This window comes from Ischnura elegans, chromosome 8, assembly GCF_921293095.1.
Source record: "Ischnura elegans chromosome 8, ioIscEleg1.1, whole genome shotgun sequence".
NCBI lineage: Eukaryota > Metazoa > Arthropoda > Insecta > Odonata > Coenagrionidae > Ischnura > Ischnura elegans.
The window spans coordinates 11,228,856-11,251,819 of NC_060253.1; the positions used below are offsets into that span (position 1 = coordinate 11,228,856).

At 39.2% G+C, this 22,964-nt stretch overlaps 2 protein-coding genes across 6 annotated transcripts in view; one reads left to right on the forward strand and one right to left on the reverse strand.

Moving 5' to 3' along the window:
* Positions 1–3,963: 3,963 nt before the first annotated feature.
* Positions 3,964–22,355, reverse strand: LOC124164581. 4 transcript variants are annotated; one of them, XM_046541983.1, is made up of 4 exons: positions 22,042–22,355; positions 20,559–20,747; positions 8,788–8,951; positions 3,964–4,424 (listed from the first exon to the last, which is right to left on the reverse strand). In XM_046541983.1, exons 2-4 carry the CDS (start codon positions 20,600–20,602, stop codon positions 4,105–4,107), a joined length of 528 nt encoding a protein of 175 aa, XP_046397939.1. In that variant the 5' UTR covers positions 20,603–20,747; positions 22,042–22,355; the 3' UTR covers positions 3,964–4,104. The 4 variants fall into 4 exon arrangements, with proteins under 4 accessions (XP_046397939.1, XP_046397940.1, XP_046397938.1 ...); XM_046541984.1 differs by having other exon boundaries at positions 22,037–22,355; XM_046541982.1 differs by lacking the exon at positions 8,788–8,951 and having other exon boundaries at positions 20,559–20,733; positions 22,037–22,355.
* A 134-nt stretch (positions 22,356–22,489) lies between these two features.
* LOC124164580 (autophagy-related protein 9A) overlaps positions 22,490–22,964 on the forward strand; it is a 40,590-nt gene continuing 40,115 nt past the window's right edge. The window contains exon 1 of one of the 2 annotated variants that reach the window (XM_046541979.1): positions 22,490–22,960. In XM_046541979.1, coding sequence (XP_046397935.1) covers positions 22,840–22,960 — 121 coding nt within the window. In that variant the 5' untranslated portion in view covers positions 22,490–22,839. The remainder of the gene's footprint in view (positions 22,961–22,964) is intronic. The other variant, XM_046541978.1, reaches the window with a different exon arrangement.

Sequence of the window (22,964 nt, forward strand, 5' to 3'; positions counted from 1 at the left end):
GCATAGGAAATTTCTTAGGCTATCAAGCGTATCGCAGCAGTTTGAATATCAACGAATTAATTATTCCATAACAGTGGGAGAAAAGGTACTTATCTGTGTCCCAGTCACACAGCAGTCAAGAAGGGATATTTCAAAATTCCCATTAACATGCGAAGAACGGGAAACAGAGCCTTAGATCTTTGACATCAAACAAGAAAAAGCTCAGCATACATTTCTGAGTAAATATTTACCCTTAGCCGGGAATCGAACCAAATACAGACGGCTTCTTCTTCAAGCAGATAAGAGGGGATAGTTCAACTTAATTACCACGAGAATTTCCAGCGCTAAGCGGAACATTTGACATCAATGGCATTCGGGAGGCGTCACGTTACCACGTGTTCAAGGGGTCACTTTCATTTCGCGCGGTCGATCATAGAAAATCTCTCATATAAAGAGAAGTGCTCCGTAGCGAGCGTCTAATTTAAAAATGCTAATAGTCATGAGGAGATGTCTTTCATTAGCCAACCAATGAAAGTGCAACTCTACGCACATATACCACAATAGCGAATTGAACTAATAACCGTCGTGACACACTTACACTCAATTTCAGTCTAGCTCGATCGACAAACAGAATGATTATTTTTCATAAACCAACAAAGTTACGTTAAATAATGCGAACTTTTTCAAGTTCTCCAGCGAGATTGAGAATAATATCTCCAAATTCAGGGAAGGATAATAAATTTACACCAACTATGTTTTCGTCACTCAAGTTCTTCTGTTGCTCGTGGGATTGAAATATACTGAAAAAATCATCCCTGAAGTACGAAAGAAAGTTTACCTGCATTTTTCACAGATTTCACTCAGAAATTTATGAGTTACCAAGATGATGATTGATTATTGATGAGTTACCAAGAGGAAAGACAAGCGTAAAAAACAGTTCGTACGTATTTTGGAGATAAGAAAGAAGAAACCTAAGTAATGACACCATCCTGATTTTACGAATTTATACATATTTAGACAAAAAATCATTTAAGGGAGAAATTTAACATTATGTGAGATTAGTCTGAAAAATAAAGCTGTGAAGCTGCGTTCTACTGCTGCTCTTTTAATAGTAAAAAATACTAGCATAATCCGCGTAATCTAAAAATATTTTAATGATTTGATAAAACGAAAATCTATTTTTTAATATCCTGACATTAAAAAGTCTAGTCGAAATTACAATTAATACAATGAGGTTCAAAATATCACAAATTACTTTCCCCTATACTATCTTTGCAATACATTAAGGAAATTAAAACTAATGTAAGCATGATATAAGAGCATTGAAGCCTGAAATGTTATGCTGTTTGTGGCATATGGATTGCTTCCGATCAGTATAAACAAAAGCGGAAATTTTTATCGCCGGAAAAAAGTCAGTTCCATTCAGAAAAATCGGATGACATCTGTAGATAAAACAAGTAATTTCTACACTATTTCTACACTAAATTCAAAGTCTTGTGCATAAAATGTAGAACAGAATACAATTCATTCCTGGGATCTAGTCCTTCGGATCAGACAAAATATATAGTACTGCCAGTTCTAGACCCCACTCTTGGCTCCATCAATGAACGCTGTTTATGCCGGATGATGGGATTTCGAAATCAGAGGTAGGTATCACCAATGACGATGGATGACAGCGTCGTCAGTAAGTTAACGTATTTCACTTTAAATCGAGAAATTAGGACATTTATGAACCTATGCGATGAACATAAGGATTACACTCCCCTCATAGACAACGAATACCACTTCATCCTCATGAGATGATTCATGAGGAGATTATTGCCGCCGATGATAACTTTATCCTGAGGTAAAATCTCTCAAATACTCACATTTCCAATTGACTATTCTTTCGTTTAGTCACTATAACTACGACATGAATTTAAGTTTTTGTGAGGAAACGTGTCAAGTACTTCCTTGAAACCGATAAATAAGGCATCAACATGTTTTTGGGATTCCTCTGATTTCGTAATGCTGCGGAGAAAAGCGCCAACAGCGTTTTCAAAAGTCTCGCTGACCACCATGATCCAAGTTTTTATCAAAAATGAAAGTCATAAAATTTCAAACGTCCATACGTTTGAAAATCTGTATATTTGATTAAAAAAAACATGTTGATCGATAATTTTCTTCGCCATGCCTTTCATTGATATCGGTGTGGCTCGTCTAGTCTATAATCGCCCCATGGAGTCAGTGATTCAGGAATATATTTTCGACGAACGGCGCTCTTGGTACATCGTTTGAATAGAACAGACACTTGCGTACTTGGGCTACTCCCTCCTTGAACGACTGCCGTATCCCAGCAATAAGCCTCATTGAGATGCAGGGCCTTAGTTGCGTAACCTGTCCGGTCGACTCCAGTCGCAATGGAATCGCAGGGCTCCCGATAGATGGAGGAGGTGTAGGCCGAGGGGTGGATGGGCTGACCTCGAGGCGACACCACGCAAGTCGCGGCTGATTGACCTCCATATCGCGTGCCATACAGTGTGCGAGTCGGTCAGAAGCCTTCACCTGATTGGCTGACGACAAATCAGAGTGAAAGGAATCGCTCGGGAACCGATCGCGATGAAAGCATTTCATTAATTGCCTGAGGCGACGGAAGTATGTGTTTAGATACAGAACGTAAGATCACCTCGAGATCCGGTGAGTTTAGGATTCTGACGGGTGAGCGCTTATGAGCACCCATTAATTAAACCAAATGTATGAATTTTTGCGAAGTAAGAATCCTGATGAAGAAAAATCAATTCAATTTTTATTCAATTTTCTGAGGTTAAACTTGCCTGCCGTAAGATATCGAGAAAATGAATTTCAATGTAAACATTTCGAAATATATTATTACGAACGCATACGTCTTATGCATATCGGCTATTTCTTATCATGTTTTTGAACGATTAGAGTTTACATTTGCTGGTAGATTATTTGGCTTTCCAATGCTACTTTTGCGTCAATTGCTGGTCGCGAGTGAGAGCCACAGCACCCACTGCATGTGGGGAATACATAGGTGAGCTTGATTCGTTCGAGGGTATATTCCGATTTATAATTTCCTTATACTACCCGCACTCATTCGCGTCCTAAAGAGGTGAATAGTATACCGAACGAAGACAAATAGCGGTTGATGGTCCACAGATGCAGTCACACACTCATATACCAACGTATATTCCGAGCATTGTCGCTAACGCTCAGCAACAATCGGTGGCAACTTATTTCCAAGACAGCTGGCATTTTTAGTATTCAACCAAGAAACACCACTCATAATTTCATGTTTACACTTACCTACCCAAAAAACTTTTGTGAATTTTCAGTCATAGGTTCATAACAGAAATGATGAAAAATTACAGAATTAATGACGGAGGGAATTTGTTCCCGAAAACGCCAAAAATCTTTCCAAAAAGCGTTTATCTTATAGAATCAGTATCATCCACGGTCCATAGTGAATACATTCGAGAATTAAACACGACGTGGAGTAAGAAGACTTCTACTTTAGATACAAAAAGAGCAAAGGTGTCATATGGTGGCGGAACGAGCCGGAACGTCGTTCCGGCACTGGTTAGCAAAAGACATAATAGTCAAATACACTTTTATCAATTTTGTCGCCTCAAAAGTTCTAATTTACACATTCATAACTAAAACAAAAACTTTAGAAATAAAATGTAAATAATGGCCTGTAAAAATAAAAACAGAAAGTAATATTTCACTTCTAAAGAAAGTTAAAGAAAGTGCGTTCCAACACTGCTAATTTTGCCATGAAACATCACTGAAAAAGAGGAAAATTAAACAACAAATTTCAATTTGCAATTTATTAGGCAGACTATAACAGTAAATGAAACAGATTAATAAAAGATTCAGTTTCCGGCGTGATACGGTGGAAATCTTTGATATTCAGATTATTAAAACCACTTGTCTGTTTCCACACAGTTTTATTTACTCCGACCATGGTTTCGGTACTTGATGATGGCACAAGTTGCCGAAACTAAGGTCCGTGTAAATAAAAGTGTGTGGAAACAGACAAGTGGTCTTAATAATCTGAAACAGATTAATGTTAAAAGCACTGAATGGTTGGTACATATAGATTCAAGGGTATGAACGGGCTGATCATCGTCGCGTGGGTTTGATGGCGACGAGAGCGGAGACGACGGCCCTCCTCCTTCCGTACTTGGAGGTGACGACTGTGGCGGATGGCATGAGGTGCTGGTCGCAGCGGAGGGCTGCAGGCAGGGTGAGGGGCGCGGGTCGGGAGTGGCTCTTGAGGTGCGTCCGCAGCGAATTCAGCGTGGGCAGCTTCTCGGCGCACGTGTGACAGCGGAAGCGAACCATCTTCCTCACCGGTACCGAGGCATCACCCGAACACGACCTCCGACCCTTGCTCCAATTGGTGTCGCTGCACACCGCACCGCCGCCGCCAGCGCCGCCGCCTGGCAACGAATCAACAACAAAAATATGATTCTCTCGTGCACTACGGAAAAGACTTCAAAGGTCAAATACCGCGTAGGATGTATGCCTTACCCTATTAACATGTTGGTCTTCGAAATGCTTTTAAACGTATACAGTATTGATATGAACGAAAGAAGAGGTGAGCCTTAAAGTAATTAATCACTCATCGTAACTCATTTATCCGAGAGATAAATTGGGTAGATTAATTAAGGATATCCGAGAGAATAATTGGATATTCTAAAGACAATGAGAGAACTCAAATGGATACACGATTATCCGATTGGATACAGAGATCGAAAATAATTACACGAGTCTTCAAATGGCTAAAAATATACCGAAATGCGAAAAAGAGTGCAACCGGGCTACGCACTCACGCAATCATCTAAGTGCGAACGCGGGTGAACTCAATTCAGGCATTCATATTCATTGTCACATCACTTCGACCCACATGGAGACATTACCTGCAGCGATAACCCAAATGACACCTCATAATCATTTCTCCAATGAACTTGGAGCTGAAACTATCTTCGGGCCAGTTCTACTAATTGTAAGTCTAGGAATTGTACTCCGCATATGGTACTCTCAAGTATTGACAAAAGATAATGTCAACTTCCTAGCAACAATTATTTCCTTATTTTGCACTTAATAGTTTACTTACATCATGAATGTAGGTGGTATACAGTAATTTAGGAAATTTTAACTTTATTTCTTATTCGAGCAAGGTGTAGACCCAAACAGCTAATAGCACGGAAAAAGTAATTCAATAGCAATTGAAGTTGAGTGCACACTACTATGTACACATCTCGGCTTCCTGTATTTTATATCATTCAAACTTGTATCTTTCATAAAAAGAGATCTGTGTCTGTATTTTCCAACTGTGTGAATATCGAGACTGAGGTGTGGCGGAGTTCCCTGCTAAATAGCGCGGTAATTTGACCTCATAACCATATTACATTAAAATCGCCTTACAGAGTTGTTGCGTTTCCCTTTTCGCCTGTGATTGTGGGAGTGAGAGTGGATAGTGGATGTGGACTGGCGTGCGCGACATCTGGTGGACTATTCGGGAATGTCGACGTTCCACAGTGGGCTGAAGTAGAAAAAAGCTGGCCAAAAATGATTTTTTTCCCTTTCAATTTTGAAATAAAGATCATATTTTCTAATTATAGAATAATCGGTGAATACATTACTGAATTAAATTGATTTATAATCCATTGTATTGGATCAGAAGACGCCTGTTAAGACAACAAAAAATGATATCAATTTTTTAACCTATTCATTTTCAAAGCTTAAATTGACTGAAGTATTGCAGTTGCGCTTTATTTCAAAATGCCTTACTTTAAAGCATGCTATTGTAAAAACGAACGTTTTAAGAATCAGTTGCTGTGACAATTTTTATTCCATTCATAGTTTTAATGCCTTTTGATTTGGCAAATACAATGTCCTATTTTTCACGTAATTTTAACATAGTGTAGAGGAGAACTTAATGTTTTTCACTTCGCTACGCAAAAAGGGTTGCATAACATTATAAACCAAAGTGCCAACTTTAATTCTCAAAAGAAAAATCCTGCCCCAACCTGTCACCCCACCTCTGCTGTCAAGTTATGCGCGAATGTCAAACAGACGCGAGACACTCCAACGGACCGACGCGAAATATTTCAATGTTCATTCACCGAGAAATGGATAAATTTTTAAATGTTAATTAATAATTCGGAAATTTCAAGGAAATTTATTGAAATTTTAAGATTTTCAGTTAATTATGAGCATAATTTTGGTGTGGTCAATCCTTTTTTATTAACTTTATGATTTGTATAAAATATCACCGCTTTTTGGCTACTTGTTATGCTAGGATTGAAGTAGTTACGGCCGCTTGCCGTTCCTGAGATATTTAAACCACGAGTTAGACTAAAGTCTAAATTATTACACGAAAACGAAAAATCCACCTCCAACTTGCACCCTTCCGATTTTTTCGTGGTAAAGCTAAATGATGTCGGGCGATTCACGCGCTCAGTGACCCGCAATACACGGGAACTTACTTAGCGTGATATGCGTAGCATACCGTTTGAGGGACTTGATTTTTCCTAAATCTTGAGTGCATTGAAATGAATTACTTATTATTTAGAATGTAGTTAGAAGGTTAGAATGTTCTGTTACGTTGCTGATATTTTGTGACATTTAAAAATATAATGTGACATGTGTATGTTGCTATTGTGTGACATATTTGTATTCTCAAATCGCGAAAGTCCAAACCTACATTTTTTGCAAAATACCTCAATTTTCGTCGCCCTGGAGTGCGGAAAAGCATAAATATTGTTCTATTGGCGAATATATAACTATTCCTCCTCTTCTCACTTGAGAAAGATGGGCAGCGTCCCATCGAAAATTCATAAGAAACAACCTTTCCCGTAAGTTCCCCACTTTTATTTTTTATTTATTTATTTATTTATTTATTTCATCACCAAAAACGGCACAAAGCCCTTTACATTGGCTGTTCCTAAATAAATAATATATAAAAGATAACAAACAATAGCACAGTAAATGAAATTTCGTTTTTCTATCCATCTCTAATTTTTTCTGTGTGCCCACCCTAGGGCAAGAAGAAGTTTATTTATAATATATATCTATTAGATACTATAAAGCTATGATTCTTGAAAAATATCACTTTCCTATTGGCCATTTTACATTAATTAAAAATTAACAGTTTTCCGCTTAAATGTTCAATAAATGAGAGATACACTTGCTTATCTTCGGGGAGATATTTTCATCATCAGTTGTTGAGTGATGCTTATTCTATGTAAAAGAGCAAGAAAATCCCCAGAAAACTCGCAAATTTCAGATTTTTTCGTGATAAAGCAAATTGATGTCGGGCGGTTCTCGCGCCCAGTGACTCGCAACACACGGAGTAGGGAACTTCGCGTGATATGCTTAGCGGTCCGTTTGAGGTAGTGGATTTTCCCTAAATATTGAGTACATTGCACTCGATTACTTATCATTTGCGGTGCCTTCATGGTATATATCCTCTTCTGACGATTTTACTCTCGGCTCTTTGCGCGGAAACCACGTACGGAAGGCAATATACCTAACGGTTCGCGCGCTCCCCTAGCCCTCTGTCCTCGGCAACTACCCCTTTATGTACCCAGATTTGTCCTTTTATTGTGAACATGTGCAAATTTTTCCATTAAAAAAATTGGGTTTTCACGTTATATGCCTTCTAAGCTATTGGCTCGCTCACTTTCAGCCGAATGCTCATCATCAGCCTCCCTTCAGTATTACTCGTCGAAGTTCGCGCCAAAGGACACTCACAGTGTAGCTGCCCAGTTATGGATTCAATGAAAGTGACTCGTATGGAATTTTCTTTGCAAATAGAGGGGAGTCCATGAAGTAATCGTACAGTTTTTACAAAAAACGAGGAACGAGACGAGAAATTAAAAACTTTGCTTGAGGCCTTCATTCGAAAAGTGTTTTAGATCCGCATATGGCCTCAGTGATTATTGGCTGTGTTACAGTGTGCTGTGTGCATGTTTTTTTTCGGAGTCACAATAAACTCCCGTCACATTACATTGGTGTTTGGAGTCTTGTTATTGCTTAACACTAGAACTACCAATGGAGTCATTTTGACTCCTCGCGATATACGCGATCGCCTGATATACTTTCGAATTTCGCATATCAAACAAAAATTGTTACCTTAAGTAATGCATCAATAAAAGCCGAAATAATGAGCAAAAAAATAGAATGATAAGGTAGGAGTCAATATGACTCCATTTGGTAGTTCTAGGAGGGATATCAAGTCCGACATTTCTAGTGTTAATCACCCGTACTTCGACTCTTACAGCGTCCATTACACGTCACAAGTTAGATCACAGCTTCACATACGTCCAGTTGAATCTGGTTCGACGCCCCAAAACTCCTAAGAAGAGACTTCCATGTTCTTACATTTCCCCTAAGCTTCAAATGTAACTATTTTAGTTAAATTAGAAGCAGAAGTCTGTTGGGCCATTCCTTAGTTCGAAGAAGAGTTTGAAGAACCATAATAAGCTTAAGCGTTTAAATGATGATTGAGTACTGCCGACATTTTGTGACGTCGCATCGCCAAAAGGCGGAAATGGATAACGAAATGCTACCTTTGTCGATATTCCCGAATAGCCCCCTGAACGAAGATAATTTAACGTTAGCCCAACGTCGCAACCTCATGCGTGGATTACAACGCTGACCCAATCTCTCTCTCTCTCTCTCATTAGGGCCAACAGGACTACCCAACAGTCTAAAATGACGCAGAATCAATTCCGGAGATTTAGTTGGTTCCGATGGGAGTGAAATAGCGTGCGATAGGAGAGCAGTGCCACTCACCAGGGCCCCTGGGGTGGAATGAGGGCGTGAGCGCGACGGTGCATTGCGTGGGCATGGATGCCCTCATCCAGTCGGGAGCAGGCGAGACTCCGCCACGCACGGAAGAAGACATCGCCGCGAGGAAGCTCTCCTCGGGTCGGATGAAGAACTGCTGGCTGCATGACCTGAGGGAAACGCAGAAATGAGGAAAACAACCACTAACGGTACTCAAACTGATATTTTAAGAACAATGGTCACATCAAAAATATTTCGTGTACCCAGAGGACAGGGTGAACCAGGGTATTCACCGAAGTGAGGAAATTAAAGTAGGATGAATGACCTATTCTGAGGACTTAGATTTTTATAGAAACTATAGACACACATTCGCATTGAAAAGCCAAGGTCTAATACTAACAAGGGAAGTCTCTCAAGTGTCACCGCCAGATCTCGTTCAGATTTTGCTTTGTGTTAGGAAGTGGATACCAAAGAGATGTATTTTTTTGTTTTATCTGCCAACGCGCAATACATTTCGAGTAATTTGCGGCGGATAATGCCATGGGAACGCCTGGATTTGTGCAACACCCAACACAACAATGCACCGTCCGTGCTCTTACTTCATCCTAGCAACGGAGTACAAGGGTCTAATGTGAAATAACATTTATAAAATGTAAATACATTGGCAGGTTCCAGTAAAATAGAACTAGATAAAAAATATGGAACAAATATCGTATTGAATAATGATAATAACAAAGAAAACTTGAGTGCAGGTTTTTCGAAAAGGTACGAATAAATAATTTTGAGGAATGTTTTCGACATCACCACGGGTTACATGTGTGCCATGAGTGCAGCAAGCACATGATAAAACCACGAAGATATTTATTAACTTTACAAATGGAACTCACTCAGCTCCCAGCGCCAAGTCAGACTAACAATATCCTCTCCAGGGGGCATATCATTGAAGTACAAGAAAAGAACAGTTAGGAATGTAAGACAAGGGCTAGCGGCAGGGAAGCCTAATTAAAGAAATTAATAGTATTGATTAAATAGTTAATAATCACTCTTTTGCCGCTATGCTGCGTCCTTCCTGGAGTTTTGGTCAGGATTACCTAACTGATTAAGTTCAACAAAACTGACCAGACTATGAATTATTTAATCACCCGTGCGAAAATTTTGCAATTCACGCAATCAGGGAATAAGTATGTTTAAGGAAACGGTGTAATTGGGTTTTAAATAGAGAAGAAGACGTATCATGAAGTACTTTCTTTATACTTAATTTCTTGCAAAAATATATAAACCATATGGATATAATACTGGCAAGTGTGTTTGGTTCCAACGATCACTATGCGTATTTCAAACAACTTTCACTTTTTGTTTTCAATTCGCGTTGACAATTATTCTTGAATACTTTCAACATGATATTTTTATTAATTCGTGATACTCGCTATTTTATATGTTCATCACACACGGTGTCACTTTTGGAGAACGTTAAACATTCTTCATAGTTTTTATTTAATTTTAATATTTTTGCCTGCTTATGTAACGTTTATTTGATTTAGTTACAGAATTACGAAAACATTTTGTTTTTGTCAAGAAAAAAATGAGTGCAGTTGATATACGTCGAGCGAGTAATCGACATGGAAAAATCGTAACTTTTAATTCAAATTAATTGGTAAATAGTAAAGCTTGAGATTGTATCAGAAGCCGGTGATTCAACGTTTTATGTGATACCTCATTTATCACTGTAGGTGTAGTATTAACGGAGCATATACGGAATCACAGAAAAAGACATTTCTGTAATAATATATATACATGATTATCATTCTATTAGGATTTATAAGCATATGCGAATTCTAAATCGGGTGTTTTAATGCTAGAAAAATGCATTAATTTATAGAATGTGATTGGGTATTGGGCTTTCTAGGGCTGGTTTTATTTATGAAATACATATTTGAAAATTCTGCATTGCGATTGGGTTTTTTTATTCAGTCCAACTGACCATTAATGCCGACCCAAAATTATTGAAAAGAGTAGAGTTATTGCGGTGGGCCGCAATTAAATTAAATTTAGGAGTCGAAAAACGGAAATGGAGAAGGCAGCGAATGGGTTCGTCGGAACGGAGGAAACTGCGAAACACATAGTCTTGAAGTCATAAGAAGTGCAGAGGCAATAATTCGGCAAATAGAAAACGTTTAGGCCGCTTCTTGCATCCACGAAATAAAGACATTAAATGAAAAAAATCTGATAGTTTTCAGTGAACTTTTGTGGTCCTTAGCAACCATAAAATTGTTTATGTATAATAGTTATGAGAGTTTATGAAAAAATAGAAAACATAAAAAATGAGTGTTCAGTAATATTGTTTCAATTGAGACTAAATTTGGTTTATAGTGCAATGCTGTGCATAATGTGTTGACGGTGTTGACTAATATTAATTAAGAGAAAATATAAGAAGGCCAGTCCCGGCATATACGACTTGCTTACTTCTTATTCCACTGTTAAGCACTCAGAACAAAGAAGACAAGGAAGTGGAATGACGTAAACACCGAACCGGGCAAAAAGTAACAGCTAAACAAGCGTATAAAAACAAAGCGAAATCTATAGAGAGATAAATTGACAGAACGGACATTAAGAGAAAATGGAGAAGCTAAATACGGTGAAAATGATACCTAGAGTTATGGAGATGGCAAATGGTACGACACAGTTATGGAAACCATTGAAGCCGATCGAACTCGAGAAGAATAAATCATAGAAAATACAAAAATACAGAATTTAATTTTCAAAAAAATACAATTTTCACCTAAACTTTTACAAGCAATAGGGAAAAGTAAGAAAAAAATCGTTTTGTCGCACAGATAGACCCCATCGAAAAAAATCTATGTGACCAGTAAATATAGAAACAGACCAGTCAAAGTATAAAAAAACAGCCTTGTAACTGTGAACGTCCAATTGATTACTGCAGTTTCCTAGCATTTAAACTACCGATATGGTGCCCGCGCATACTTTGAAATCATGATTGAAAGAAGTTAACGAAAGTTAACAGTATTTTCCGCGCGTTGAGTAACGATATGCAAAGCGCTAGAATTTCTCGTCACGACAGTCATGAATTTCGGATTAATGAATAGGGTAAATCGCTATTGTTAACAACATGCGACTTGGTGCCGATATATGTTCGAATTCCTACTCGAATGAAGCGATTCCGATACGTGGTTAAACGCCACGAAAAGCACCACACATTCGACATCTAATTTATACAGGATGCATGGAAAGAAAAAGTACTTGCCAGTAGTAAGGTCTAAATGCAGGTCCGGCAAACAATTCCGGGTGCTGCTGGGCCTCTGACGTCTCTTCGCGGGGAATGCTGTCGCCGTCGCGGAAGTGACAACTTCGAAAACTCCCTTGCACTTCATCTTCCCTCCTCTCCCTGTGATTGCTCTCACGAGTTTTGGCGAAGATGAACATCGCACTCAAATGTACTGCACACAAACACACCTCGCCGGAGCAAAATCGATTGAAACTACTCCTTGCTATTCCCCCAAACTCGCTACGGCAAGCATACTCAAACAATAGCAACAATGGTATCAGTGATAATGTTGTCCCCAGGTTACCCTGACAACAATATGAGCTCATTAAATGGCGTCAATCACTAAAGCGGGCAATGAAACAATTAATTGCTTACAATGTACGCAGCCACAACAATCCAATAACGATTACTTCTGAAAATAACCGTAGACTAGTACCTACTTCTAGTGATGGGCAAAGTCGATCATTTTAGTGATTCAATCATTTTGACTCGAGTCACATAAATGATTCAATCAATTGATTCAATCATTATGATCGAAAAGACTCAAATGAATCAAGATCGAAAAGACTCAAAGGAATCAAGATCGAAAAGACTCAAAGGAGTCATGATTGAAAAGACTCAAAAGGAATCATGATCGAAAAGACTCAAAAGGAATCAAGATCGAAAAGACTCAATCAATGGATGTAATAAATCACTTTGAATAATCGAATAAATTCTGCCTCATCTGCGAAGAGCATTGGTAACGCTGATTGCTATCCATATTATCATTTCATATACTATTTTAATTGTGAATTCCTAGATGAGTAAATTAGATTGAAAAAATGAAGGAAGCAGTGTCATGAAAATATTTGGGAAGGCGAAACTGCCACAGTTTCTTAACATTAATAAAATAATTTCTAATTATAGTTGATCAAAATATAACACAAAATACACCACACACTATGCATGAATCTGATCTGCAGGATAATTTTATGAACGGCACAATAAAATGTAACCAGCTTTAACTTCTACTTCTTAACGTTCTCCTACAGGAGTCATCTTAATATTTTCCTTTTACGTGTATTGGTGTTATTAATACTGATAACTGCTGGAAAACATTTAAGAAAAAGATTACACAAGTATTCAGTTCTTCATAACATAGTATTTAATTTTATCACAACTATTTCTGCCCTGACGAAAAGAGATTAAGCATCAGTCCATGAACATACGTATGTTCATGCATCGGTCGTTCCAAATTTTGAATCAAACCGGAAACCGAGATGATTGATATGAAACCGGAAGTCGGAGTGATTGATGATTGATGATCGACTTGTTTAACGAAATGAATCATGAGTCATTTGATTCACCTAGTGATTCAATCTTTTTGATCGAATCGTTCATGATCGACCCATCACTACCTACTTCCATTGAGTCACCGGAAAAAAACACTGCTAAGCGCGAAATTACCACCAAGGATAAGTCATTCGCCTTCACCGGGATTCGAACGTGGCTTTCCCGAATTCTAATTCGAATCTATTAAACAGTCTGGATCGAACGAGTGAAAATTAGGCCACGCACTTACCATGAGCGCACCTAGGATTTTATTTCCATATCAACATAATACCATGAATGTGAATGTTATAGTTTCTCATGACATTTTCATAGGTTACACTTCGCCTACGTCCTTCGTCAGAGTTACCCACTGCAAGTGACAGAGTGAAAGACCAACTTGAATCGAGATATGTGAACGGAAAAAATAATACTATTGCAAGGAAGTCCTCATCTCGTCAAAACAACCGTGGACAGGGGCGCAGCTAGGAATTAAGGCTGGGGGGCGGGGGGGGCGGGGGGTTGAGGTACAAAAAAAATACTGGGGTGCGTGGGGGTATGGAATACCCACCAGGATAAGCGGTAGGTGCGAGATTAATACATTTCGGAATTTTAAGATAAATGGTCAAAATGTTTTACGGCTTTCTTAGGGATATTTTTAAATTCTTACACTATTCTATAAGTAATATCAATCCAATTAAGTAAAATGGATTAAACTTAAAAATTCCTCTGAGCTCTGGGGGGGGGGGGGGGTTTATTTCCCAAAACTCCCCACTCGCTGCGCCACTGACCATGAGGTTATATTATTTTTGATCAAGAGGTATCTAACGAGGGCGACAGAGCAATTGAACCCGAGGCCTTTATATATGGGGATATTTGTCTGTGTCACACGATATTTATGGCCTTAAATCATGCACTACACCGAATATACTGTAACAAGTGCAAACTGGAATATTTATAGCGTATGGAGAGGCGCTAACAAAAATTAATGTCTCACAATTTATCACGTACGCCCTCTTCCCGATTCGACGAAACATTATCGGAGAACGATGTTTGCAAAATATCAGCCCTCAATGTGGAAGCCCAGTGGACCCTTCGCAGTCCTGTTGCTCCCCTGCTTTAAAACATATGGGTACCAACATGACGCAGGTACAAACTGGCATATCAGTCCCAAAACGATCCGTGCCTCCCACATAACTCCGCTCAATCGACAGCAAAAGGGTCGCCTTCTCCTTAATCTAATAGGGGGGTTTCCCATTATTTTTCGATTGCCTAAATCGAAAGATTAACACACCTGGTGTACGAATTTCACACTTTTAGATTTTTAAATGACGATATCTATTTTTCGCGATAAAATGAAAAGTGAAAATTTTCAAGCGCGCGAAAACGCGACGGCTAAGTAGGAATGCTGGGAAAATCCCGTGTGACGTCGTTCTGGTTCCAGCTGTCGCGAAGTGAGGTGACCTTGGGGCGAGGATGTGTGCGTCGCTGAGTTGCAGGCTGCTAGCAGGTAGCACAGTACCCTGCTAGCAGGTAGCGCTTGGCTTAAATAAGGATTATTATTACCCTATCAAACGAAGAAAACTTTCCGACCATAGGCAGTTTTTATGGGTGATTATTAAGAGATGTTTCCCTGAGCTATGTGCCTCATGGATGCATTGGTTATCTCAAACGATGTAAAACTCCTATCTACTTGTATTGAATCTAGGTCCCTGTGACGTCACGTGGAGTGGAATCGCATGGGCGCCAATCTGGCCTTTTTGATATACGGTTAAAATTGACCATTGCCATTCGCCTAAACTGGGATTTCTAAAACCAAATAATTTGTATATTATGAATACACTAATGGTGGGTAACGAATCGCAATCAATGCCTTTCGTTTTCTTTGATGAAGGAAACTACCCTATTCGTACCTATCCAGCCACCAACCCAGCCAACTTATTTGTCGGTTTCTCTCTGGCTAAATGACCGTCTCATTTTCAGGCATTCCTCCCATACGGCCGAGCCACCTCAGTGTGTCACACTCAATTTCATTTACAACACTTATAGGTTTTTCGTTCACTCTGTAGAGCTTTGCAAAACGTGCGGATTTGCCAGTGGGCGTTTTCCCGGATGTGTCCGCAGATTCTTCCTCTCCGATTTGTTTTTTTTCCAGCTTCTCATGACTAAGGTTTCGGAAGCATATATCCAAGACCAAGGATCCAAGAACTGCTCAGAAAAATCGTTCCTTACTTCGTAACCATGACTCAAATAGGCACTTTGTGGTGCAAAGTAGCCCCCAAACCCCCCTTTCACTCTTTCTTTGAACTGCGGGGTATTTGGAGCAGTGGCACAGCGAGGGAATGGGGGTTTTGGGGGATAAAACCCCCCCTAGAGCTCAGAGAAATTTTTAAGTTAAATGCATTTTACTTAATTGGATTGATATTATAATAGTGTAAGGATTTATAAAATATCCCCCAGAAAGCCGTAAAACTCACCATTTTGAACCATTTATCTTAAAATTCTGTAATAGGGTGGTTTCCTATTATTTTTTTATTGCCTAAATCGAAAGATTATTACTCCTGGAGTACGTATTTCACGCTTTTAGATTTTTAAATGACGATATCTATTTTTCGCGATTAAATGAAAAGTGAAAATTTACAAGCGCGCGAAAACGCGACGCGTAAGTAGGAATGATGGGAAATCTCTCCGTACGTCGTATTTCTGGTTCCCCCTCCGCCCGGTGAGGTGACCTTGAGGCGAGGCTTAGCGCTGATACGTCGCAGGCTGCCAGCGGGTAGCCTAGTGCCCTGCCGCCTGGTAGCGCTTGGCTTAAATAAGGATTATTAATACCTTATCAAACGAGGAAAACTTTCCGACCTTAGCCAGTTTTAATAGGTGATTATTAAGACATGTTTCCCTGAGCTCTGGGCCTCATGCATGCATTGGTAACCTCAGACGATGTAAAACTCCTATCTACTCGTATAGAAACTAGGTCCCTGTGACGTCACGTGGAGTGGCATCGCATGGGCGCCAATCTGGCCCTTTTCAAATGAGGATAAAAATGGACCATTGCCATTCGTCTAAACCGGCATTTATAAAACGAAATAATTTGTATATTATGAATACACTAATGGTGGGTAACGAATCGCAATTATTGCCTTTTGTTTTCTTTGATGAAGGAAACTACCCTATTTACTAATCTCGCACCTACCGCTTATCCTGGTGGGTATTCCATACCCCCACACACCCCGGTGTTAGTTGCACCTAAACCCTCCCCCTCAGTCTTAATTCCTAGCTGCGCCCCTGATTTGGAGTGCTCAGTGGAATCCAATCAATGCTAATTTTTTTAAGGGACGCCCTTTTTATGAAGTTGTGGAGCTATTTTTTCATTAATCCTAACTTGTATTTATTATGGCTAATATTTTCCGAAGAAGGGCGCCAAGAGTTGTTTTTCTGCACAGAGAGCCGATTTTCTGATAAGATTAAAGAGATAAAAAGGTTCGGCTTCTCCCGTTTAGCCTAATGAAGCTTCAAATTAAGATGGCGAATAATGGAACTTCAAACGCCTTCCTCGGGAAAGAGCGCGGACAGAGAGATGATTTTATCGCCACGCCCATCCAATTATGCATATTAACATCGAGAGCGTAGCACGTACATAATAGCCCCATGGGCGTACCCAGCAAGGGGCCAGCTGCCCCCCTAGGAACAAAAATCGCAAGTATGTTTAAGGAAAATAATACTTTTTCAAGCAAATAATTTTTAAAACTAATAAAGAGCTGTTACAGTTTCCTAAATATGTTGGTTTGGCTAGTTTTGATCCTGGGTGCACACTTGAATTGCCCCACATACCAACATGCACTCCACTCCCCCTTCTCCAGCACATGGGCGTATACAGTGGGGGGGGGGACAAGAGGGGGCAGCTGCCAACCCCCTAACCCTCCCGCCCCCCTAGAAGTGACAATAACTTTAGTGCAAAATTAAGTTTTTCACAAATTTTCTCTTAAAGAAAAATGATATTATGATAAGACATGAGACTAAAAAGTCTTTTTTTCAAGCAAATGATTTTATGAACTAATGAAGCATTGTCATAATTTTTTCTTAAAAGTTTGGTTTCATTAACCTTTTCAGTGCTAAAAATGTTACAACTTGAACGACCATGGCTTGCCCCCCCCCCCCCCCTAGTTTTGATTCAGGGTATGCCCACGCTCCAGCAATGTAATCTGGCACGAGAGGCAGATCAAATCTCGGGGGAGAAAAATTAAAAATCAGGGTAAATTGAATGTACATCTGCCTGCTTGTCGGCCTAGTAAAGTCTTGGAATGGCCTTTCATTTGGAAAGCCAGTGAACATTGACAGAACACCAGCAGTTGCAGATGGAAACCCTACAATTTTATTAGCAGCAATTAATTTTGCTGGATATCCCAGGCACGTGGGCAGAAATTAACTTAAGGGAGGACTTTGGTGGTTTGCATTGCCTATATGTACTGATATTTTGTAGCCAATTCGCACACAACAAAAAACCATACATTGCTATAGTAAGTCATCCACATAATTTCTCTGCATAGTGCTGAAATTTCAAGCCATCGTCCATTATTGGCATGAATTATACTGCCTGCTACACAGACTGTTAGATAACCTCTAATTTCATATGAATTTGACCCATAAAATTCATGTAGGTATTTCAAATCTAGAACATAAGAGTGCACAACACGCAGAGAACGCACCACATTATAGCATGGGAGAAGAGGTTGGCGTATCCCCTCCAATTTAAAAATTTTTATGTTAAAGGAGAAAGTGTTCAGGCAGGCAGGTCACTCCCATCATCGAATCGTCTCTTGACGTGCCACTGCAACAGAGCCAAGGATCTGATGAAGTGAGCAGACATCAGCATGCATAGTTGGTCAGCCAAACCAAAATTGTCAACTGAAGCATTTTATGCAACAAAATTCTGCAAATATGTAAATGACTTAAAGAGAAAATATGTGCAGAGGGGAGCAGTGACAGCTCCAGGATGGGAACAAGGGTGGGGGGGGCAAAAAGAGGTGGTTTTTATCTCCCAACAGTGGTGGGGGTCCGAACAAAATTACCATTCTCTCTATCGTAAATTGGATACCCAAGCCCCCCCAATAGATCCACCACTGGAGGAGAATATGGTCACACAAAGTAGGTGGAGCAATGATTCCAAGGTCTTCCTTTCATTTAATTTTGCACATTCAAAGGATCCATTAAATCTCTTGTCATTGCTTTACACGTGGCACATTTGGAGGCTCAGTCTCCATGACTCACAGCAGCAACACTCACTTATCCAATGACTGCATCCGTTATCCTCCTTATCAACCTCGTCCCAAATTGAATAGTTTCCTTCATCAAAGAAAACAAAATGCAATGATTGCGATTCCTTACCCACCATTAGTGTATTCATATTACAAAAATTATTTGGTTTTAGAAATCCCACTTCAGACGAATGGCAATGGTCAATTTTAACCTCATTTGAAAAAGGCCAGATTGCCGCCCATGCGATGCCACTCCACGTGACGTCACAGGGACCTAGTATCTATGCGAGTAGATAGGAGTTTTACATTGTCTGAGATTACCAATGCATGCATTAGGCACATAGCTCAGGGAAACATCTCATAATAATTACACATTAAAAATATCTAAGTCCGGAAAGTTTCCTTCGTTTGATAGGGGAATAATAATCCTTATTTAAGCCAAGCGCTACCTGCTAGCAGCCTCCGTCGTATTAGCGCTCAAAGCTTCGCCCCAAGGTCATCTCACACGGCGACAGCTGGAACTAGAAATACGTCACACGGAGTTTTTCCGTCATTCCTACTTAGCCGTCGCATTTTCGCATGCTTGAAAATTTTCACTTTTCGTTTAATTACAAAAAATAGATATCGTCATTCAAAAATCTAAGAGCATGAAATGGGTACTCCAGGAGTAATAATCTTTCGATTTAGGCAATAAAAAATAATAGGAAACCACCCTATTGAATATACATATTCCATTTGACTGGTTAAGCCAGAAAAAATATGGACATGGAGGGTGAACAGCAAAACCAAAAATATGGGTATAAGTGACAACTTTGCGGTGCTGCTGAGATGTGCTAAGCTGGTAAGCCTCATAGAAACCTCACCAAAGAATAAGTGAACATCAAGAAGAAACTATAAATATCCACTATACTCACATCATGAATAAGCAATAAGGATTGTTATTACCCTATCAAACGAAGGAAACTTTCCGACCATAGGCAATTTTAATAGGCTTAAATTTTCCTCAACGAGACAGACCAACAGGACTGGATATTTCAGAGCCACAAAGAAAATGCCATTTTTGAGCTTATCTTTTTTCTTTTACAAGATTAGTAAACTTATTATTAATATTGCCATCAAAGGATATTTTATCCCCATCCCAAAAAAAAGAGATTACACAGGTAGCAATTATATTTCACTGGCTGGAGTGCTGTGTCCAAGTTACACTTTGAGGAAGTGTCATCTTGTTTAATCAACATGATTTTTTTCCACTAAATTTTGCTGGCCACAACTACTTTGATCACATGAGCAAAAATTTCTCAGTGACAACCAGTTTGGATGCTCAAAAAGGTAAGTACATAACAAGAGATAAAAATTAATAGATAATATCTGAAAAGAGAGGAATACAGAATACAATCACAGTGTATTCATTATTTTTTTGTAGTTTAAAGTTAAGGTTTTGGGAGAGCAAATTAGGTATATAAATGAAAATATAGTTAGAATCATATGTGTAGATCAGATGTTAGGCTTTTTCCTCACATTATAGACAGTTCATTGAGCACAAGAGAGGATAGGAAGTAGACAGATAATCAGTGAGTGAAGATGGAGAGAAGGCAAGGGTGTCTACATTTGCTTCTTTATGCATATGTTAAAGAAATGCTGAGGGAAACATTATTAAGGCACGAAAAATGGTCACAGTAGTGGGAGTTGATTGATGGCCAGGCATTGGTAGAGGTAACCAGGCATTAGAAGGAGGCGAAATCTAACACAATTTGCACAATACAAAACGGTAAGGAAGTAAGGAAAGAAGAGCTTTGAACGTAGGTTTTCGCAGCGATGAGAGGCATCGTTACTAACGGCTTCCGGGTGCAGCTGCGTGTTGCGCTTTTAACAAACGAATAAGGAAACTAGTAACGAATAAAGAAAGAAGACTAACAAGAAAGAACACTAACCTCCTATTACAAGGTGCGAAGAAGACCATGGCTCTACGTCCCATCCATCGGACAGGGCGTTGTACTTGAAGTGCCCTCCAAAAAACACTAAATCAGGGAATGGGTAGTCCATGGAGAATCTCCACCAAAGCCAGGATTTGAAACCAAAACTGTAGCCACCACTCCAACCTGATCCCTAAAGGGTAAAAGCTGTAAGTAAGGAAGTAGTTAATTCTGTGCATACAAGATAAACTACACTAAAAACTAAGTGTATGAGGCTATCTTGAGCAAAATTATGCAGAAGAGAAAGATGCAAGTCACAGCAGATATTTCTCATCACTCCAATGGGAAGAATTGGAAGAAGTGTAGAAATGATGAAGATAATTTATGTTGCAAAGAAAGATTGTTGCAAGGCATTGTTCAAATCCCCTTAAATTGTCTGAAACTCAACTGGTAAACTCCCCCCACGTGAGTCAGGCTGCTCTCCTAAGGAATGCCCTCCATTTCCAGAAAAAAAAATTTTCCACGTCCTTGAAGTACTATGGAGGGACATTTGTATCACATATCGATCAAGAGCAAGGGAAAGCGAGATGAACCCTGACACACACAGAGTATAGCATCACTAGGTAAAATATGGATGTGTGAACTAAACAGAAGGAAGAGATGAGGCAGCTCAAAGGCAATGGAGATGATGGTGCCATGCCACCCACAAGAGGAATACAAGTTGCATCATAGAAAAAAACAATCTGCAGGGAATATTTTGATTGCATACGATATACCAGCAGAGGGAGAAAGTACCATCAGCGTTGAAAACCCTGCATGAGCGAGCATAACAATAGAAAAGAGACAGAGAAAACAAGAAAGAGGGAAAGAAAAAAGAAAATTAAGATCTTACGATGACAGGTGAAGATGTGAAACTTTTATAAGATCAGGCGAAGGACATGGTTGGAGGAGATTCAGAGGAGGAACAATAGAATGAATGTTGTAGGGTTGTAAGGGAAGGAAATAAATACAAACAGACTTATTGAGGGAATGAGGGTAAGTGCATCAAATTTAGATAGGAAAATAGATGATATTACCGGACCATTGACGATTTAAAAAACAATACATATAGGTTAATATCGAACTGGCTACTGGTTTTTGATCACCTCTGACACAAATCGCTATTAAACCCGTAACAGTAATAAAAAGGTTTGACCATTTCAATATTGATGATCTCCAAGGTTGCAGCCGCAAGTGGTAAAATAGCTACATAATTATTGCATACAAAGGCATTTACAAAGTGATTACCTGACGGTATACGTAAACTCCAAAGCTAAAACAACTACGGTTTTGGACTGGCCCGTGCGCCCCCTTATAACTACTCCGCCAATACACACATTCAGCAATTACGTATTCGATGTATCAGCCTTAAGAGCGGCTATTTGGGCAATAAGGCAAAAATAAATATAATTTATAAATAAGTTAAAATAGATATTTTTATCTAAAGTAGTACGTACCTCACCTGATCTTGTTCCAATCTCACCGAATATCTTCCAGCATCTCTCCATCGAGTTTATATACACATGCTTTCTTTATTTTCAAGTTCATTTCTCACCGTTACAATGTGAAGTTTATTTCACCCCCGTGCATGAACTGCAAAATCCGGATCTTTCTAGGGCACTTGTAAATGGTCAAGTGTTTAAAAAACAAAAGATAGCTAATGACGATGCAATGATTTATTGTTTCCAAGAACTTATTTAAGTTGTTTTTAAATACTTCATTACACAATTATGCAATAACTCCCATCAATTCACTTTCCATAAAAATTTCCACATGTGCTCCACAAAAAGACTTTTCAACTGCGCGGAAAGCGCGCAGTTTTCGCTAGATGAACACCAGAGGGCAAACAAAAGAAGTCAAATTTAGAGATAAGTTTAGTTAATCAAGATGTGTTTAGTAGGTAGCATATTTTTATGTAACTGTGCTCAAATATTGGCTTCATAATGTAATATTAACTGTGAATGGATGTCACTATTAACATTACTCGCGGTGAATTATTTTTTAGAGCTGTGTTTGTTGTTGAATGGTGCATGCGCACGCATAATATTTACTAAAATCAGCTGTTTGTCACCTTGGCCTTTATTATTTACGTCGTAGTGCTGACTAATGTTCGATGGTGTCAACGAGAAGAACTTATTCTCGTCTTTTGAATGATAATGAAAATTACCCATGCCAAAAGGAAAGTACGTGTGTTCCAAGGAAACTTGGCTCTTGAGAAAGGAGTGTATATTATTGTGACAAGTGGAGATCAGACTCAACGATGTCAGCAACCTTGGAGACCAGTTACCAGCCCATCCAGCCCTTTCCGGGTGATTTGGGGGAAGAAGAAACCCCCCAGGAAAGTGGGGTAATGATACATGTGGTCCCTGAAAGTGGGAAAGGTAA

Coding starts and splice junctions, on each gene's coding strand:
- LOC124164581 (XM_046541980.1), bottom strand. CDS start 12,390: ATGAGCTCATATTGTTGTCAGGGTAACCTGGGGACAACATTATCACTG. Junction 8,952..12,043: donor GCATTTAGACCTTACTACTG/GCAAGTACTTTT, acceptor CGTTTCCCTCAG/GTCATGCAGCCAGCAGTTCT. Junction 4,425..8,787: donor ATTCCACCCCAGGGGCCCTG/GTGAGTGGCACT, acceptor ATTCGTTGCCAG/GCGGCGGCGCTGGCGGCGGC.